General features: G+C 34.7%; 2 protein-coding genes across 5 annotated transcripts; one reads left to right on the top strand and one right to left on the bottom strand.

Moving 5' to 3' along the window:
* The first annotated feature begins 123 nt into the window (after positions 1-123).
* Positions 124-9,077, top strand: LOC132293275 (uncharacterized). 4 transcript variants are annotated; one of them, XM_059790685.1, is made up of 10 exons: positions 124-268; positions 3,090-3,233; positions 4,643-4,843; positions 5,087-5,262; positions 5,987-6,054; positions 6,194-6,295; positions 6,457-6,612; positions 7,798-7,899; positions 8,342-8,471; positions 8,547-9,077. In XM_059790685.1, the coding sequence occupies exons 3-10, from the start codon at positions 4,734-4,736 to the stop codon at positions 8,657-8,659; spliced, it is 957 nt and encodes a 318-aa protein (XP_059646668.1). In that variant the 5' UTR covers positions 124-268; positions 3,090-3,233; positions 4,643-4,733; the 3' UTR covers positions 8,660-9,077. The 4 variants fall into 4 exon arrangements, with proteins under 4 accessions (XP_059646668.1, XP_059646670.1, XP_059646671.1 ...); XM_059790687.1 differs by having other exon boundaries at positions 8,551-9,077; XM_059790688.1 differs by having other exon boundaries at positions 4,643-4,817.
* A 2,166-nt stretch (positions 9,078-11,243) lies between these two features.
* On the bottom strand, positions 11,244-14,118 carry LOC132293276 (putative pentatricopeptide repeat-containing protein At3g11460, mitochondrial). The gene has a single exon (XM_059790689.1). The coding sequence runs from the start codon at positions 13,783-13,785 to the stop codon at positions 11,875-11,877; it is 1,911 nt and encodes a 636-aa protein (XP_059646672.1). The 5' UTR covers positions 13,786-14,118; the 3' UTR covers positions 11,244-11,874.
* Positions 14,119-15,760: the final 1,642 nt, after the last annotated feature.

Below are 15,760 nucleotides of genomic sequence, written 5' to 3' on the forward strand. Positions count from 1 at the left end.
TAGTCCCTTATTAAAAATTTGCTAAAAATCAATCCTATTTTTATATATTTCTGATTTTCTGTTAGCCAACAACCTGTTAATTATAAACAATGTTAACGACTTAACCTAAAAGATTTTTTAAAAGAAAATTCCAAAACTAACCCTAATTTATTCCACCAAACTATCCAAGAGAGGATGATCGGAACCCTTCCCTCCTCCTCTTTCAGACGACACAATCTGCTTCGACACTCCGCAGGGCGCAGCCTCCGCTATCGCCTCAGGTGACAAGGTATGTTCATCCTCTCTCTCTCTCTTTCTCCTCTCCTTTTGCATGAATCGATCTTTTATATATATGTTTCTTTCTTTCGTTCATCTCATCATTTGATTTGTTCTAACTTTGGTTCGTTTGATTCGGGCCTTTACCTTTGTTCCAATAGTGAAAAGTAGCTTCCAAACTAGGGTTTTGTGTGTGTGTGTGTCACTGTGTGTGATGGCTATCAAAAGCTGAATGAATTTTTTATGGTTCTCTTAGTATTTTAATAAATGTGTGCCTTTCTACATGTGTCTTTCATGGCGATCGAGTCCATAATCTATGGCAGGTACTTCTTTTTTTTCCTCTCCCTAATTCCACCCCAATCTCACAACAGCAGCAACCATACCCCTTTTCCTCGTAATTTTTTTCATTTTCACATTCAATCCTACCACTTTTTCGATTTCTAAGTTATGCTCATACTTAAAAGTGCCAAATTAATTGTTTTTTTATATTTTATCTTTATATGAAGATACATACCACCAATCCACCATTATTGATGTTATTTGAAGTTGGCTCAGCTAGAATTTCAGTTAATAATACTGTCAAAGCACTATCAAGAGCAGGCTTTAACAAAACAAAAGTTAATGGTTTTTCTATTAATTTGCACAGGTCTTCTGTAGCAATGATCAATCAATCACTGCTACTGAAGTTGATTCCTCATCCTGAAATCAAGGAAGGGTAATTGGCTCCCAAAAAAAATACACACAAAGTGTAGTGCAGTTAATATAAAGGGCGAAAGACAAAACTATATATGATAGTGAAGGCCACATATAACCTAAAAGTCCCACTACTTCTTAAGTACTACAAGTTCAGCCTCCTATAATATATATAGTCACCTCATCTCCACATATTTTTATCATCTGTAATCATCAAATTTTAGTAGCTATATAAACAATGAATGTAAAAGAAGCTGCAGTTTTCTGTTCTCTAGTAAACTGTTCTCTTCATTTTTTATTTTGTGCCTGTGAAAATTTCGTACTCTTTAATTGATAGATTTATTGTTATTAGTTAACCGTCTTATGCATACTGCACATGCGCACAATTATTTATTGGTGAGGATAGATTTATTGTTATTAGTTAATTGTCTTATGCAAACTGCGCAGACGCACAATTATTTATTGGTGGTGATAAAAATTTATAGTTATTAGTTAGTTGTCTTAAGCACACTGCACAGGCGAACAATTATTTATTGGTGGTGATAGATTTATAGTTATTAGTTAGTTGTCTTATGCACATTGTACCGGCGCACAATTATTTGTTAGTGGTGATAAATTTATAGTTATTAGTTAGTTGTCTTATGCACAATGCACAGGCGCACAATTATATTAGCTATAGAATTTGAAAACATTGTGTGAAAATTTTGCACTCTTATATTTTTTTTTTGCGCGTGTGAAACTTAAGGGCCTCACATTTGAAAGTTCGCCTGGGGCCTCTCAAAATATTTGGAATCTCAGGGCCGGCCCTGCCTCCACCCCTAGCCCCCATTGCTTAATTATATATTTGGTAATTGTTTTTTCCAATTAATTCTATGACTTTATGGAAGACAATTTTTTTTTTTTGGCTAGCAAGAGATGTTGCAAACACCACAGAATCCTCTAAACCAAAGAATAATCATATGATCTCCGTATCAATCTCTAACCGACTATTCACCATCATAAATAACAGTGCTAATTTCTTTCCTTTTTTTTCTTTTCTTCTTTTTTTTTTTTTTTTTTTTTTTTTTTTCCCCCTTTTTCGGGTATATGATACATGTACCTAAATCAAGGATTGAGAAAGAGAAACATAGACACTGTCAATGTGTTGTTGAATAGGATTGTGTGTGGAACAAAGGTGTCAATTTTAAAAAAAAAAAATTGAGAAAAGCTACTCCATTGATTCATTGAAATCTAAGAACAATATTCACAAAATTAACTTTACATGCGAAACTGGAAGAGCAAGAGTTCTCCTTGTTTTTCTCATAACTCAATCAGGAGCGGTGGTAATTGGTTAAGAAAAAAGAGATCATATCTTACTGAATTAGCAGCGGGTAATTTTAGCGAAGGGTAGTTTTGGAATTTTATAAAATAATACTCTTAAGTTCTGTTTGTTGACTAGCATAAAGATTTAAAAATATGACCAATTTCTGATTTTTTAATAAATGGACGAATGTCAAAATTCTAACAAAATTATGGGACTCAAGTAAAACAGACCTTGTTAAAAAAAAAAGATTTCTTCTTTGAAAAGTGAATTTGCTATATTTCTAAAAATAAGAGTAAACTGAAGAAATTTAAGAAGATAGTGATTAGTCTTCTCTTTTTTTTTTTTATTATTATTATTTATTTATAACAATCCAATTATTGTCATCAATTACTTTCTCTTTACAATTTTTTCGCATTTCTTTCCTTTCCCTCTCATAACTAATTTATAAACATCCTGAATACAAATGATTCCTCATTGAAAACAACCCTTTTGAAACCAAAAACAAAACCGAATAATTAAACGAATAAAATAACACCGGTATTGGTCTTTCACTTTTTCTTTTTTTTCCTTTTTTTTTATATAAATTATACTAACCTCTCATAAGGCTTAAGTAAATTACACACAAGTAAACCAAAATTTATAAAATGACAATTTTGTTTTCTAATATGATATATTATTATAATATAAATATGTTATTCTCAGCCTAAAAAGGTTTAGGGGAGGTGAAAATAATAAATGTTCGAACAATGTAATTTATTGAGGTCGTTTTAATTAATTTTATTTATATATATATTTTTCATCTCGAGTCTCCATTCTGTTAAATTGTTATTATGCTCAGAGGCTACGTCGTTTCAAGAAGGTTTATCTGCTAGCATACAACTACTCAGAAAGGAAACTAGAGATGTTGAATTTATTCTCTTCCGGCCTTCGTCCCTAATTCGTCTGATAGCGTCGGAACTTCCAATGCTCTTTCCCCAACCAGGTAAAATCTCTCTCTATTTGTGTGTGTGTGTGTGTGTATATATATGTACATCGATCTTGAATTTTGGAGATAGGCCCCAGTGACTCAAAACCCTAGCATTTTGACTCATGGTAGAATCAGTGATGAACATGTGGAGGCCTTAAAAGAACCAACACCGAGACCTTTTTTTGTCTTGATGACTGATGAGAATGGAATTATAGACAAAATCAGGATAGAATTTGGTCTGGTTAGTGTAAGGGGAGATAGGTCTGGAATAAAGCCTGACTGATTATAGTTGCAAGATAGTTTCAAAAGTGTTTGACATGTAAAGAGTGCAGAAGAAATGAGAAGCGTGGATGAACTTGGGAATGATGGTTTTCGAATTTACATGGAAATTATGTTGTGATGACAAGTATCTGAGCAATGCCATTATGAAAAATACCTGGAATAAAGAAAAATGGGCAGTTTGACTGCCCAAGAACCACAGATAAACTCCCTTTGAATCAAGTAAAAAGCAATGTATCTCATATTAGACATATTGGCTTCAAACCCATAAACATAAGTTCCTTAATTGCAGTTCCAGGCATTTTTACTTCCCTTGTGTTTCATTTCCATTTCCAGCTATGTAATCTTTTATTTAAAATTCTAGTTCAGTTATAGTATTTTAGTTTGTTCAATTAGTTTTTGCACTAAACAAAGATTAGTTTACTGCAATGAAGTTGAGAATTGAGAATGTGTGCAATATAATGCTCTTCAGTTGGGTACAGTTTGTTTATTGATCTCTTGTTAGTTTTATTTCCATTTGCAATTGATTAAGCTATTTTCCAAGAGAGGTCATTTTGCAATTTTGACTTGAGGGGAAGGGTCATCCCTACATTCCATTGCATTTTATGTAGTGTTACCTCAATTAGAAATGTTTGTAAGGGATTAACTGATTGAATTAGTGCAGCAGCAATATGGTTTAGCCTTAAGAAGGTAGGTACGCCTACTTTTTTGCATAGGAAACTTTTCTTCTTTTTTTGGATAGGTAAATATTTTCTCTCTTATGCTCTCACTGGGGCATGAACTCTCAACCTCCCCTTTGGAGAGTTGGAGGACACACCACTCAAGTCAAGGCTTTGGTGGTTTGTGCACGAAATCTTACCTAGAATGGATCAACTTAATTAAGTTTCTAGGGGATTCTTAGTCAATTTATGCAAAAATCAAAAGGTAGCCATGAGATGCCACAGTGGAAGGTTCTCAGCAATGCTTGCCTATTTATATGTATGTATTAATGTACATAAGTATGTGTTTCTTGTATATATGCTTCCATTTAGTTTGTTTTTGGTGCCTGCTGTAATTCAGCCTGTGTAGACTCCAGACCACATTCCAGATGCTAGTCAACGGTCAGTTTGAATGGACCATGACATAATTTCCTTTTTGTATTACAGGTTGTTACTTTTAAGTTGGTTGTTTATTGGTGCCTTGGTAATCCTGATGTGAGGGAATTCATAAGAAGATAATTCGTGTATTGGAGTATGCATGTTCTCATCTCTGTGCAGAGCAACTTTTACAATGAAGACACATTGCTTTGGAAGGAACTTCTGCGTTTCTTCGTTCCCTTTGGTCCGTGTACCACTCCCTTCTCGAATGTATGATTCGACCTATATAATATTTCTTAATTTATTTTGTGTCATTTCAGGTGCTTACTTTTTGAAACTTAGTAACTGCTTCTGTGTTAGAAATTCTATTTAATTATGGTTATCAAGGACTGCTTGAATTTTAATTTATTTGATAAGCACTGTCAAGGTATATTCTATGTATGTTTGACTTATTATCGATTTTAAGTACTTTCTCCTAGGATTTATATTGACTATATATTTTTTGATTATCAGGGAGACCCATTTGTGGTATATTCTACCTGATGAAGTGAGCAGTGCATCTATCTTAAATCAATATCAAGATCTTCTATCACCTTTTGAGAAGGAAAATGTTTTACGTATGCGCGGAGACGAGATGAAAAAAAGAGCCCTCTTAGCCCGTGCTTTGGTTCGCACTACCATAGCAAGATGTAGGATACTTTAATTTTCATACTATCATCTGATTTTATTATATTCCTTTTGTTTTTATTCTCTTGTACAAGATGAGTAAAAAGCCAACTGGGCAACTGATACAGGTAAACTACATGTTTTTGGCTGTTTACTTCAAATTATGTATTGTAGTTTCTTGACTTACTTGGTACTTCTCAATAAGATAATGGCTCCGGCCAAAGTGTGGAATTGTGTATTTTTTCACTCCAATTACTCAGGACTGTAATGTTTATCATGGATGCTTATTTGTATTATGCTGAAACTTCACAAGCTCAAATATTCTTGGAAACTAACTGTATTGCAAGTTAAGTACAGAAATAATTGCAATATTTCAGTATACACATGTGATGACCTGGTAATCGTTCAGAACAATTGAAACTGACAGCTTATTTTTGAACCAAAATAGCTTAAAAAATAGTATGTTGTAGAGGTTGTTCTGTCTGAACAGAAATGTTGATTTGAAGAATTTGTTCCCTTCCAGAGCTTGGTAAAATGCTCGGCAATAATTAGATGATAGATATACAATATAAAAGGGGAATTAATTGCTGTGCCTAAGGTGACAGTGAAATGTATGACCTAATTTTTTCTTTAACACATTAAATGTATTTCCTTCTATTTATAAATATATTTATCAGCGGATATTGTTTTTTTCCTACTTGTACGAAGAGGTTATGGGATTACTTAAACTATATTGTTTATTGTTAGATCAGATTAATCCTCAAGTAAGTGCAAGATCCTTGAAGTTTAGGAAGAACATCCATGGGAAGCCTGAGGTGAGCTTGCTTTTCTCACTGGATGGCTGGTTCTGGCGCCATCTGTTTGCTCTTGGATCTTGTCTTCCTTTTGTTCATTTTTTAAGCTTACCATGTGATCTTGTATTCCTTTATCTTTGTTTGTGGAATGTGTTAATAGGTGGAGTGGCAACTTGATGCTGATTGGAGCTCACCACCTATGCATTTCAACATCTCACACACTTCTTCTTTGATAGCCTGTGGAATTACCGTCGATTCATCAGTTAGTACCTGAGATCCTTCTCATTGGCTACATACATCCTCAGTTGACGTGATATAATTAGATTAGCTTGCTTTATTATTATTTTTTTTTATAATTTTGCTGCTATAATTTTTGAACATCGACTTTAAGCTAATGCAATTCACTTTGTATAATTATTTTAGATTGGTATCGATGTGGAAGAAAAACAGCGTACAGTGAAGAACAATATCTTGTCTTTTGCTCGACGGTATTTCTCTCACCAGGAAGTGGAACACTTAACTTCAATTTCAGACCCTGAAGTTCAGCGCCAGGAGTTCATAAAATTATGGACGCTGAAGGTTGACTAGGATATCACTAATTGAAACATTTATGCATCGATATTTTGATGTTAGTTAAAAATTATTTATTATGATACATTCTAATTTCATTAAAAATACATGCAATCTTCTAGATGATGTAGCATTTTGTTGATATCAGTATCCTCAGAAACCTACATGCCTAATTTATCCAGGGAACAACTTTGACTAGAAAGTAGAACGATTTAATCTTAAGCAGTAAGATATGACTATGAAATTGGGTAGTTGTACTTGAATTTTCAGTGGAGGTTTCTTTTGAGAGAAGTTAGGAAAGACAAATTTTGACCAGCTTGATTAAGGACCATGAGTCATCATTCCATTTGGTTGAAGGCTTAATTTCTTTCAATCTGGCATGCCTTAGAATAAGCCTTTTTTTCCTTCTTGATATTCTTTTTCTTGACAATCTAAGTCTAGAAGATAATGTCTCATGGTGGTCTAAAATTAGGTTTTTATTGTTTATATTTTTATTTACCTTTCCAACCTGAATGCAAAAGAGTGTCTCACTAAACGGGGGAGTTCAATAAAAAATTTGTTGCTCTATTTTTGCTTTTTGAAAAAAATCAACTCAAATTCATCTTCTGTAGTGAGACCGTTACAAGCAATGGCTTCGTAATAAGAAATTATAGAAATTACTTAAACACCTTCATGTCTCAAAGGTGGAAATAGTAAAACCAATTATTTACCATCATTTGTGATGATGGATCTTATTTGATTTGGCCCATGAATGATGATGGATTTGTGCCTTCAAGTGCTATCTTAAGTATGATGGAGCTATTCTGTATTTAATGGGACATCTAACTTCAATTCAGTTATTGTTATATTATTCCTTTGTGAATAAAAAAAAACTTTTATGCAGGTCAGGCAAAAATGCATGAAATTTCTTATCAACTTTGTCATTTTTATCAAAAGAAGTCTATCAATCTAAAATCTGTTTACTTAATTTTTTGGTTGGGGGTGGATGAATGGATGGATAATGGGATAATGTTTGCTTAATTTGGTCCACATGCAAATCATGTGAAGCAGTGGAGTTTTCATTCACATGATGGAAAATTTGTAACAGATCAAGAATAAACAAATAATAGCATTTAGTCCTGTTTTATTTAACAAAATTAGGTTTTCATATTTGTTTCACTTGAGCTTTGTTATATAAAGATGAATTACTTTCAGGAGGCCTATGTCAAAGCATTGGGAAGGGGCTTCTCGGCTGCACCTTTCAAGACCTTTTCCATCCAATCTAGGGCATCGATCTCTCCAATTTCAAACTCTGAGGTACATCACTCACCTGAATTGATGGAAATGAACTGTAAATATACTTGTGAATTGTTATACAAATAATGCAATGTGATCTAGGTCTAGAAATGTTGCATAATCTCATGTTGGGGGATCAAAGTGTCTGATTTTATGTATTGTAGCAGAGAGGGTGTTTTATTATTTTCTTTCTTCCACAATTCTGAGTAAAAAAATAGCTGTATGCTTAGCTCTAGATTTTCTCTCCTTTTCAAATTTCTAGAAGTGAGGTTTCTTTCTTGTGTATGCTTGGTTCTGCTGTCATTTTATTCTAGAACCCTGCCATTCCGCTACCTTCTGTTTGCTTAGTGGTTCATATTCTTTTAAATTTTATTTTATTCCTTTTATATAATTTAACAGTGATTTATGTTTTAATAAGTCATAATGAGAAATTTTACTCCCGCCCATGTAAAACGTCTATCAGGCATCTGAAATAGTTGTGGAGTCTCTTGATAGCTCCACAAACCTTACAAGCAATTGGCAGTTTGGGCTCTTGGAACTAGAAAGTTCGCATTTTGCTGCAATTTGCACAGAAAAGAATAATGCCTGTGAAGGTGGGACTCCATTTCTTTTTAGATTAAAATCTTCTGAAAACAAAAATGCTAACAGTTATTTTCTATTAATTGTAGGCAGCACGGGTAATATTCCGAGGAAATTGACAGTGTGGAAGACCATTCCATTTGTGGAGGATACTTGTGTTTCTGGCACTGATTTAGTTAAAATGATTGGTGGCTTGACTTAATTTGTTGTTATCATGTGAAATTATGTATCGGTGGTTATGGTATTATACTATGACGTTGGCTTAGGTTTTTATTTTATTTTTTTTACATCGGTTTTTAGAGTTGTAAACCAGAAATTTCAGACAGCGTGGGTTCTATGCACATTCATACTCTTATGATGATGATATGAGTGGCTTCCATTAAAGGTAATTGACCAACGAGCCAGTCGCCTAGCGGTATCGGTCTCTTACTTCCCAAAGGGAGGTCAGGAGTCTCAGAAGAGACGTGTGTTGAGTATCAACTAAAAAAAAAAAAAAAACATCAAAGGCAATTGAATTGTACTACGTAATATAAGGTGTATTTGTAATTTCTTATGGATCTTGTTGATGGAAGCATCAACTCTTGGGATTTTGAATTTTAATGCTTTATTTCTATTTACAAGTTTTAGTTTTACAATGGGTGTGTTAGAATGTTACTGCAATCATTTTATATGCAGAATATTATGAAGAGTAGGGGAAAGTTTAGCATCAGAACAGCTGTAAGGTTGAAAGTTTGGTGAAGAAAACATTTGCCGTATGAATTCAGTAAATGTCAGTTATGCCCTTTCTCAATAATCTTGCCATGTGATTCATGGTTTTATATCTTTCAGATGGAGAAAGTATTTGCCATTTGATTCACGGTTTTATATCTTTCAGATGATACTCCAAAAAGTAATAAAAATAAAAATCTAAATGTGAACATAATACAAGATAATGAGTTTGGCTTAACCCCTTAATAGCAATCTAAAATCACGAGTTCATAAACTTGGGCAAGTTGTGGTCTCTTGTTATATGTTAAAAATGAGGTTTTTTATGTTTCTAACTTTAATATTTTGTAGGTGAGTTAATTGCTTGTGTATGCTTGGCCACACTATCATTTTATTTTGGAATCCTCTCATTCTTGTTATTCATTTCATATTGTTTTTATTATATTTGCTTCCTTTTATATAATTTTACAGTGTTTTTATGTATTGGCAGTGTGTGTTCTTGGAACTAGCGAGTTCACTTTTTGCTGCAATTTGCACACAACATAATTTGCACATTAAGGTCCATTTCATTCATGCCTTAATATCTTTTAGATGATACTCTCCAAAACAAAATAATAATTACTGAAGAGTACTAATAAGAAATTATTGGTCCATTAACACTTGGTGGATCAGTTAGATATAGATTCTCGAATTGAGAAAATGGTCCTACAAGAGTGTATTAATAAATTACAAAGTTTTATAATCGGAGGGTTTTCATTGAATTAGTCCCGGACCATCTAATAATTTCTCGTCCTATCACAGTGTTGTTAGAATTGGTTATTTTTAAATACATTAATTAATTGAATTTCTATTTTCATGAGACCCCCTTTTTAAACAAAAGTACTCTTTTAAATTATGTGACTTTCTTCTTCTCTTCTCTTTTAATGGATTCATATAGGCCAGGAAAGAATCCATACACTTGCAAGACGGATTCTAAGATAGATTTTTTTTTTTTTTAAAAAAAAAAAAAATTAGTTGTTATATATAAATGGATTTTTTTTTTTTTAAAAAAAAAAAAGAAGAAAAAAAATTCATTCACGTAGTTGTAAAAAGAAATATATACGTGTGTGTGTGTGTGTTTGTGTGTGTATATATATATATATATAAAAAACTAATTTTGTATTTTTTTTTTTTTGTTTAAATCTCAGAATCCATATTGCATATGGATTCTCTTCTGGCTCTCTTCTCTCTTTTTTTTCTTTTAAGATTTTTTCCCTCATAATCCATCTCTTGTGAATGGATTATCTTATCTAATTTTTTTTTTTCTTTTTTCAGAATCCATTTACATAACATTAGTTATATTATATAAGTTATATACACACATACATCTCTAGATGAATCGATTAAAAGATTAGAGAAGAAGAAAGGCTTATATATTTTTAAAAGGTATTTTTGTCTAAAAAAATAATGTTTGTAGAGTCTCATAAAAATAAAAATAATTAATACTTACCAGTATTTTACTAATAGCAAATTATAATCACGAGACACAAGTCCTATAAACGTAAAATTGTGAATTCGGTCGGCCCAAAGACTTTTTAAAAGAAAAAAAGTTTTTTCAGTGAAAAAATGAATTCCGCTGCCGGGACTCGAACCCGGAGCTCTCGTGAGAGAGCTGAAACCATTGATCATTTAAAGTTGGCTACAGCGGATTTTTGTTAATATTGTCCACATTATATCATTATATAGTATATATCATTTTGTTGACCACCAACCTGCTGCTTTACCGCCCAATTTAGTTGGCAACTCAGTCATGCTGGCTATCAAACAATTCGAGATGTATTACGCAGTTCATCTCAGCTCCCTCAATTTGGTGCAAGTTCATGAGAAGATTATGGCAATGGATTGGCATTGTAAGCTGCAGCATGCAAACAGGGAAGCTGGGTCGAATGGGCTGGTAACTGGTTAGTAGTCCTGAATGAGCCCTTGGTTTTTAGGTGCTGTGGCCTGCGGCAGGCAGCCTCTCGACCCAACCCGAAGAGGATGTAATGTTAGCTACACCTTTCATTGAAGACCCTTCCTTGAAAGGTATCATTGAGCAGCAATAGCCAATAGGAGATTATATTGCACAATTTAAACAAAACATAAATACAATTTATTTAAATAAGCATCCTCTGTGTAAAAAGCCAACTATTACTGAGTTTTGTTGGCCATACAAATGAATAAAATAGAAAACAAACAACATTAGACTTGTATTTATGATGTGGTGTTGGTCAAAGAAAATTTTCCTCAATGTCCATTCGCATGCTTCTTGAGCTTCTTGTGGATGTTGTCTTTTGCAAACTTCGCTAGTTGTATAACTCTTCCTTGCCAATCTCTTCAGAGTTATAGACCCCTCTCCTGATTGTTCAGCTAAGTGATGGTGGTGGTCAAGACAAATTTTCTCATTGCTTGGCTGAGATTTCCAACCTCAAAAACAATAGCAATATCCCTTGTCACCTCCTTGGTTAAGACAGCTTTCCTTGTGGCATGGCGTTCAACAACCAAGAGCTAATCAGCAGGAGTTTCCATAAATCCTTATAGCCACCTTCAACTGAATTTGGCAATCCCAATATTCAAAATCTGAAACCTCACTCTGAGACTCTTTTGAATTTCATACTATATTGTCAAACTTCAAAATTCCATTTTGTTGCCTATCGGACATGTTAGTCTGAAATTGAAAACCTTTGGCAAGTCTTACCAGTAGCCATTGCATGAACAGACTCCGCTTTTAAAATGGTGGAAACGAGTTGCATCCCTAACAACAAACTGACGATCCACAATTTTGCTGACCAACGTTATAAACAAATGACAATCTCCACATACCCTTAAGTTCTTTATCACAAGAATCTCTGCCCCCACACCAGTATTTAAGAGCGCAAATGCAATGGCTAACCTTTCGCTGTGCACTCTCATGCCACTTATAAGCTCTTCATTTCGTCCTGCTTTATCATTCTTCTTCGGCCGATCAAATCCCTCAACTAAATCTTCTAGCCTATCGAGCATTTTATATATCTCCTCTGTTTGAGGGTGACTTGTATCCCCGGCCACAAAGAGGTGAGTCCTACCTTTATGTTCAACATAACTACATCCGGGCTCCTTCTTGAGCTTCCGCTCTCTCATCATCACTCGAATTCTTAGTACTCCCTCCAAATTGTTTGCTTCAGAGTATATATTTGACAACAACACATAGTAACCAATGTTTGTGGGTTCAAGCTCAATGACTCGTTGGAAAGCTAATTCAGCAAGTTCAACATTTTTATGGATCTTACAAGCTCCCAAAAGGGCACCCCATAAAGCACCATCAGGTTTTACTGGCATTGACCTAATGAGCTCCTGAGCTTCCTGAAGTCTACCAGCCCGACCAAGAAGATCTACTACACAAGAGTAATGCTCTGGACCTGGCTGCAACCCATATTCCCTCCCCATTACAGCAAAATAATGCAAGCCCTTATCAGTCAATCCAGCATGGCTACACGCAGACAAAACACTGACAAAGATTGCTCCATCAGGTCGAATGCCAGTCATAATCATCTTGTCAAAAAGTTGCACGGCAATTTCTCCTTGCCCATGCATTCCATACCCACCTATAATTGCCGTCCACGAGACCAAGTTCTTTTCCGGCATGTCATCAAAAATAGCTCGAGCTCTTATCAAATTGCCACATCTAGCATACATATTAATCAGAGCATTTTTAAGGTATGTATTAAATCCAAACTCACTTAATTCTATTTGTCGTTCTATCTGACAACCAACTTTTTGGGCACCAAGGTTAGCACAAGATGACAGAACTCCCACAAGAGTCACAGGATCAGGACATATACCTGACAACTTCATCTCTTGATAAAGGTCCAAAACATGGGTAGCAAGCCCATTTTGTGCATATCCAGAAATCATCGCGTTCCAAGTAATCAACCCCTTCTGGGGAATTTCATCAAACAACTTGCGGGCGAGTTCAACTGACCCACACCGAATATACATAGAAAGCAAACAATTTTCAACAGAAATATCAGTGTCCAAACCACACTGGACAGTACAGCAATGAAGTGACATCCCAAAACCCAAATGCATAGCAACTGTACATCCTGGAATTAAGCCCAACATTGTAACAGCATTAACCGATACACCCAGTGACCTCATTCCACAAAATAAGATAATTGCATTCGAAAATTGAGAATTGTGAGCGTACCCAGCAATCAAAGCATTATAACAAACAGTGAGCTTTCTTGACTGGGGATTTTCATCAAACAGTTTACCTGCATTGTCAACTGAATAGCATTTACAATACATTGAAATCAAAGCAGTTTGGACAAAGGGTTCCGATTGGCACCCGGTTTTCACGACGTGGGCGTGGAGCTGTTGGCCGAAGATGGGAAGCGAGAGGAAGGCGCAGGACTTGAGAGGAAAAGGGAATGTGAATGCGTTGGGAGAGTCGCCTGAGCGGAGCATTTGGCGGTAGAGGTTGAGGCCTTGTTGGTATTGGCCTTCTTTTGCTAGTTTTCTCAGGCGAGGGTTCCATGAGCTGTTTGTCTTTGTTGCGTTTCTTATGGTTAGAAGGTGTGAAAACAATGTGTTTGTGGAGGGAACAAGTGATTGGGGTCTGGTCATGGCATGGCATGGCACCGGTTAAAATTGAAACCATTTCTATTAAAAGGCAAATATTTGCTCAAAATTTTAACATATAGAGATTTTAAACAAACACGTTGAAATATATTTTAAATATTATTATTTTTAATTTTAAAATCATTACTTTTTGTTTCTAACACAAATTTGATGGGTTAATGTTTGGATCAATGCGCTTCCGAGTTTTCGGGATTAGTTGGTTGTTAGAGAATTTTAAGGGTTCGAACACCCAAATTAACTAAATATATACACACACACAGATACATGTGTGTGTTTAAGTACATATTTTAATAAGTTGGCAAAAGTGCAAAAAAATGCAAATACTCCCGTAGGACTTAGGGGTGCACAGGATTCCGGTCGGAATCGGAACCGGAACCGGAACCGGAACCGGAACCGTTCACGACGGTTCCTTAAAATTGGAACCGGAACCGTATAGATGATAACCGAACCAGAATCGAACCATAGAACCGATTCGGTTCCATGAGAACCGTTACAGTTGATGGCATAGCAACAAGGAGGAGGCAAACAAATTATTTAGAATTTCCCAACAACAAGAGGTTCTAGAAAAAAGGAAATTTAGCAAACCAAACAGCATCACCGATGCCACTCGTTTTTATTAAAATTTCAAAAATGAAATTTCTAACACAAATTAACCCCTTTTCAATTCAGTAATGAAGTTCACATTCACATTCAAAGAGGAAAAAAACAAAAAATATATAGTTAAAAAAAAATGAAAAGATCCATCGGACATCAAATTTCCAGTGTTCATGATAATGAACTTATGGCAACTGAAAGAAACATAATTGCATAAGAGTAGAAAATCAAAATCAAAGATTTACACCATCCGATCAGAAGATAAAAAAACAGGGGACAATAGAAAAAGAAATACACTACCCAATAATTAAACACCACATTAGTCTTTGCAAACTCAAATTTTAGTAGTCATAGAAATATGAATTAAAGTGAAAAAAAAAAAACATGGTTTCACGGATCCCCGAGTGGGCTAATCTTGAAGTTCTTGCCGATGGTTGTTGGTGCGGCAGTGAGAGAACCTCGGCGATCCTTGCAATTGGATTACTTTGATTCTTGCAGATTTTGTAGTTTACAGACTTACAGTTGCAGAGAGAGAAAGAGGGGGCAAGTTCAGAGTCGAGAGAATAAATATGGAGATTGGGGAGGCTAAGGCTCAAATTTAGGGCAAAAAAACTAAAAAAATAGGTGTGTGAGTGTGTGTATATATATATATATATATAATTAACCGTATATATAATATATATTATTTATATATATAATTAACCGTATATATATGTATATGGTTCTGGTTCTTACTGGTTCCCATGGACTGGAACCGAAATCGGAACCGTATGTTCACGGTTCCTAAATTCGGAACCAGGATCGGAACCGGAACCGTGAGAACCAGAAAGTGCACAAAAGAATCGGAATCGTGGAACCGGAACCGTGAGAACTGGGAAAAACGGTTCCGGTTCTCACGGTTCCGATTCTTTTGTGCACCCCTATTAGGACTCATTGGATCAAATTTTTCCGGCATGTGTAAAGTCACGCACCTGGTGAAATTATGATAATGCCCAAATTGCCCTTTTAATATATATATAAATTTATTTTTTGTGATATTTATATGTTTGATGGTGTATTTTCCTATATATATATATATATATAGAGAGAGAGAGAGAGAGAGATTCAGTAATATATATATATGTGTGTGTGTATATATATATAGTATATAGATTCGGTAGTATATAGACACTGAATCTTTGATGATACAAAATAGGGTCTTCTTATTATTTCTCAAAATCATTCTACTGCCCTTTTTCATCAAACCCGCTAAAATACTTGTTTATGTCAGAAATTCTATGTTCTTGGTTATGTTTGGTAAAGGCAATTGTTGTATAGGAGCGCGTAGGTGGCAAGTTGAATCACCCATCATCTCATCGAAACTGAG

This window comes from Cornus florida, unplaced genomic scaffold, assembly GCF_030987335.1.
Source record: "Cornus florida cultivar Cherokee Brave unplaced genomic scaffold, ASM3098733v1 CherokeeBrave_3.0.0_Hap2_Chr02, whole genome shotgun sequence".
In the NCBI taxonomy this organism is placed as follows: Eukaryota; Viridiplantae; Streptophyta; class Magnoliopsida; order Cornales; family Cornaceae; genus Cornus; species Cornus florida.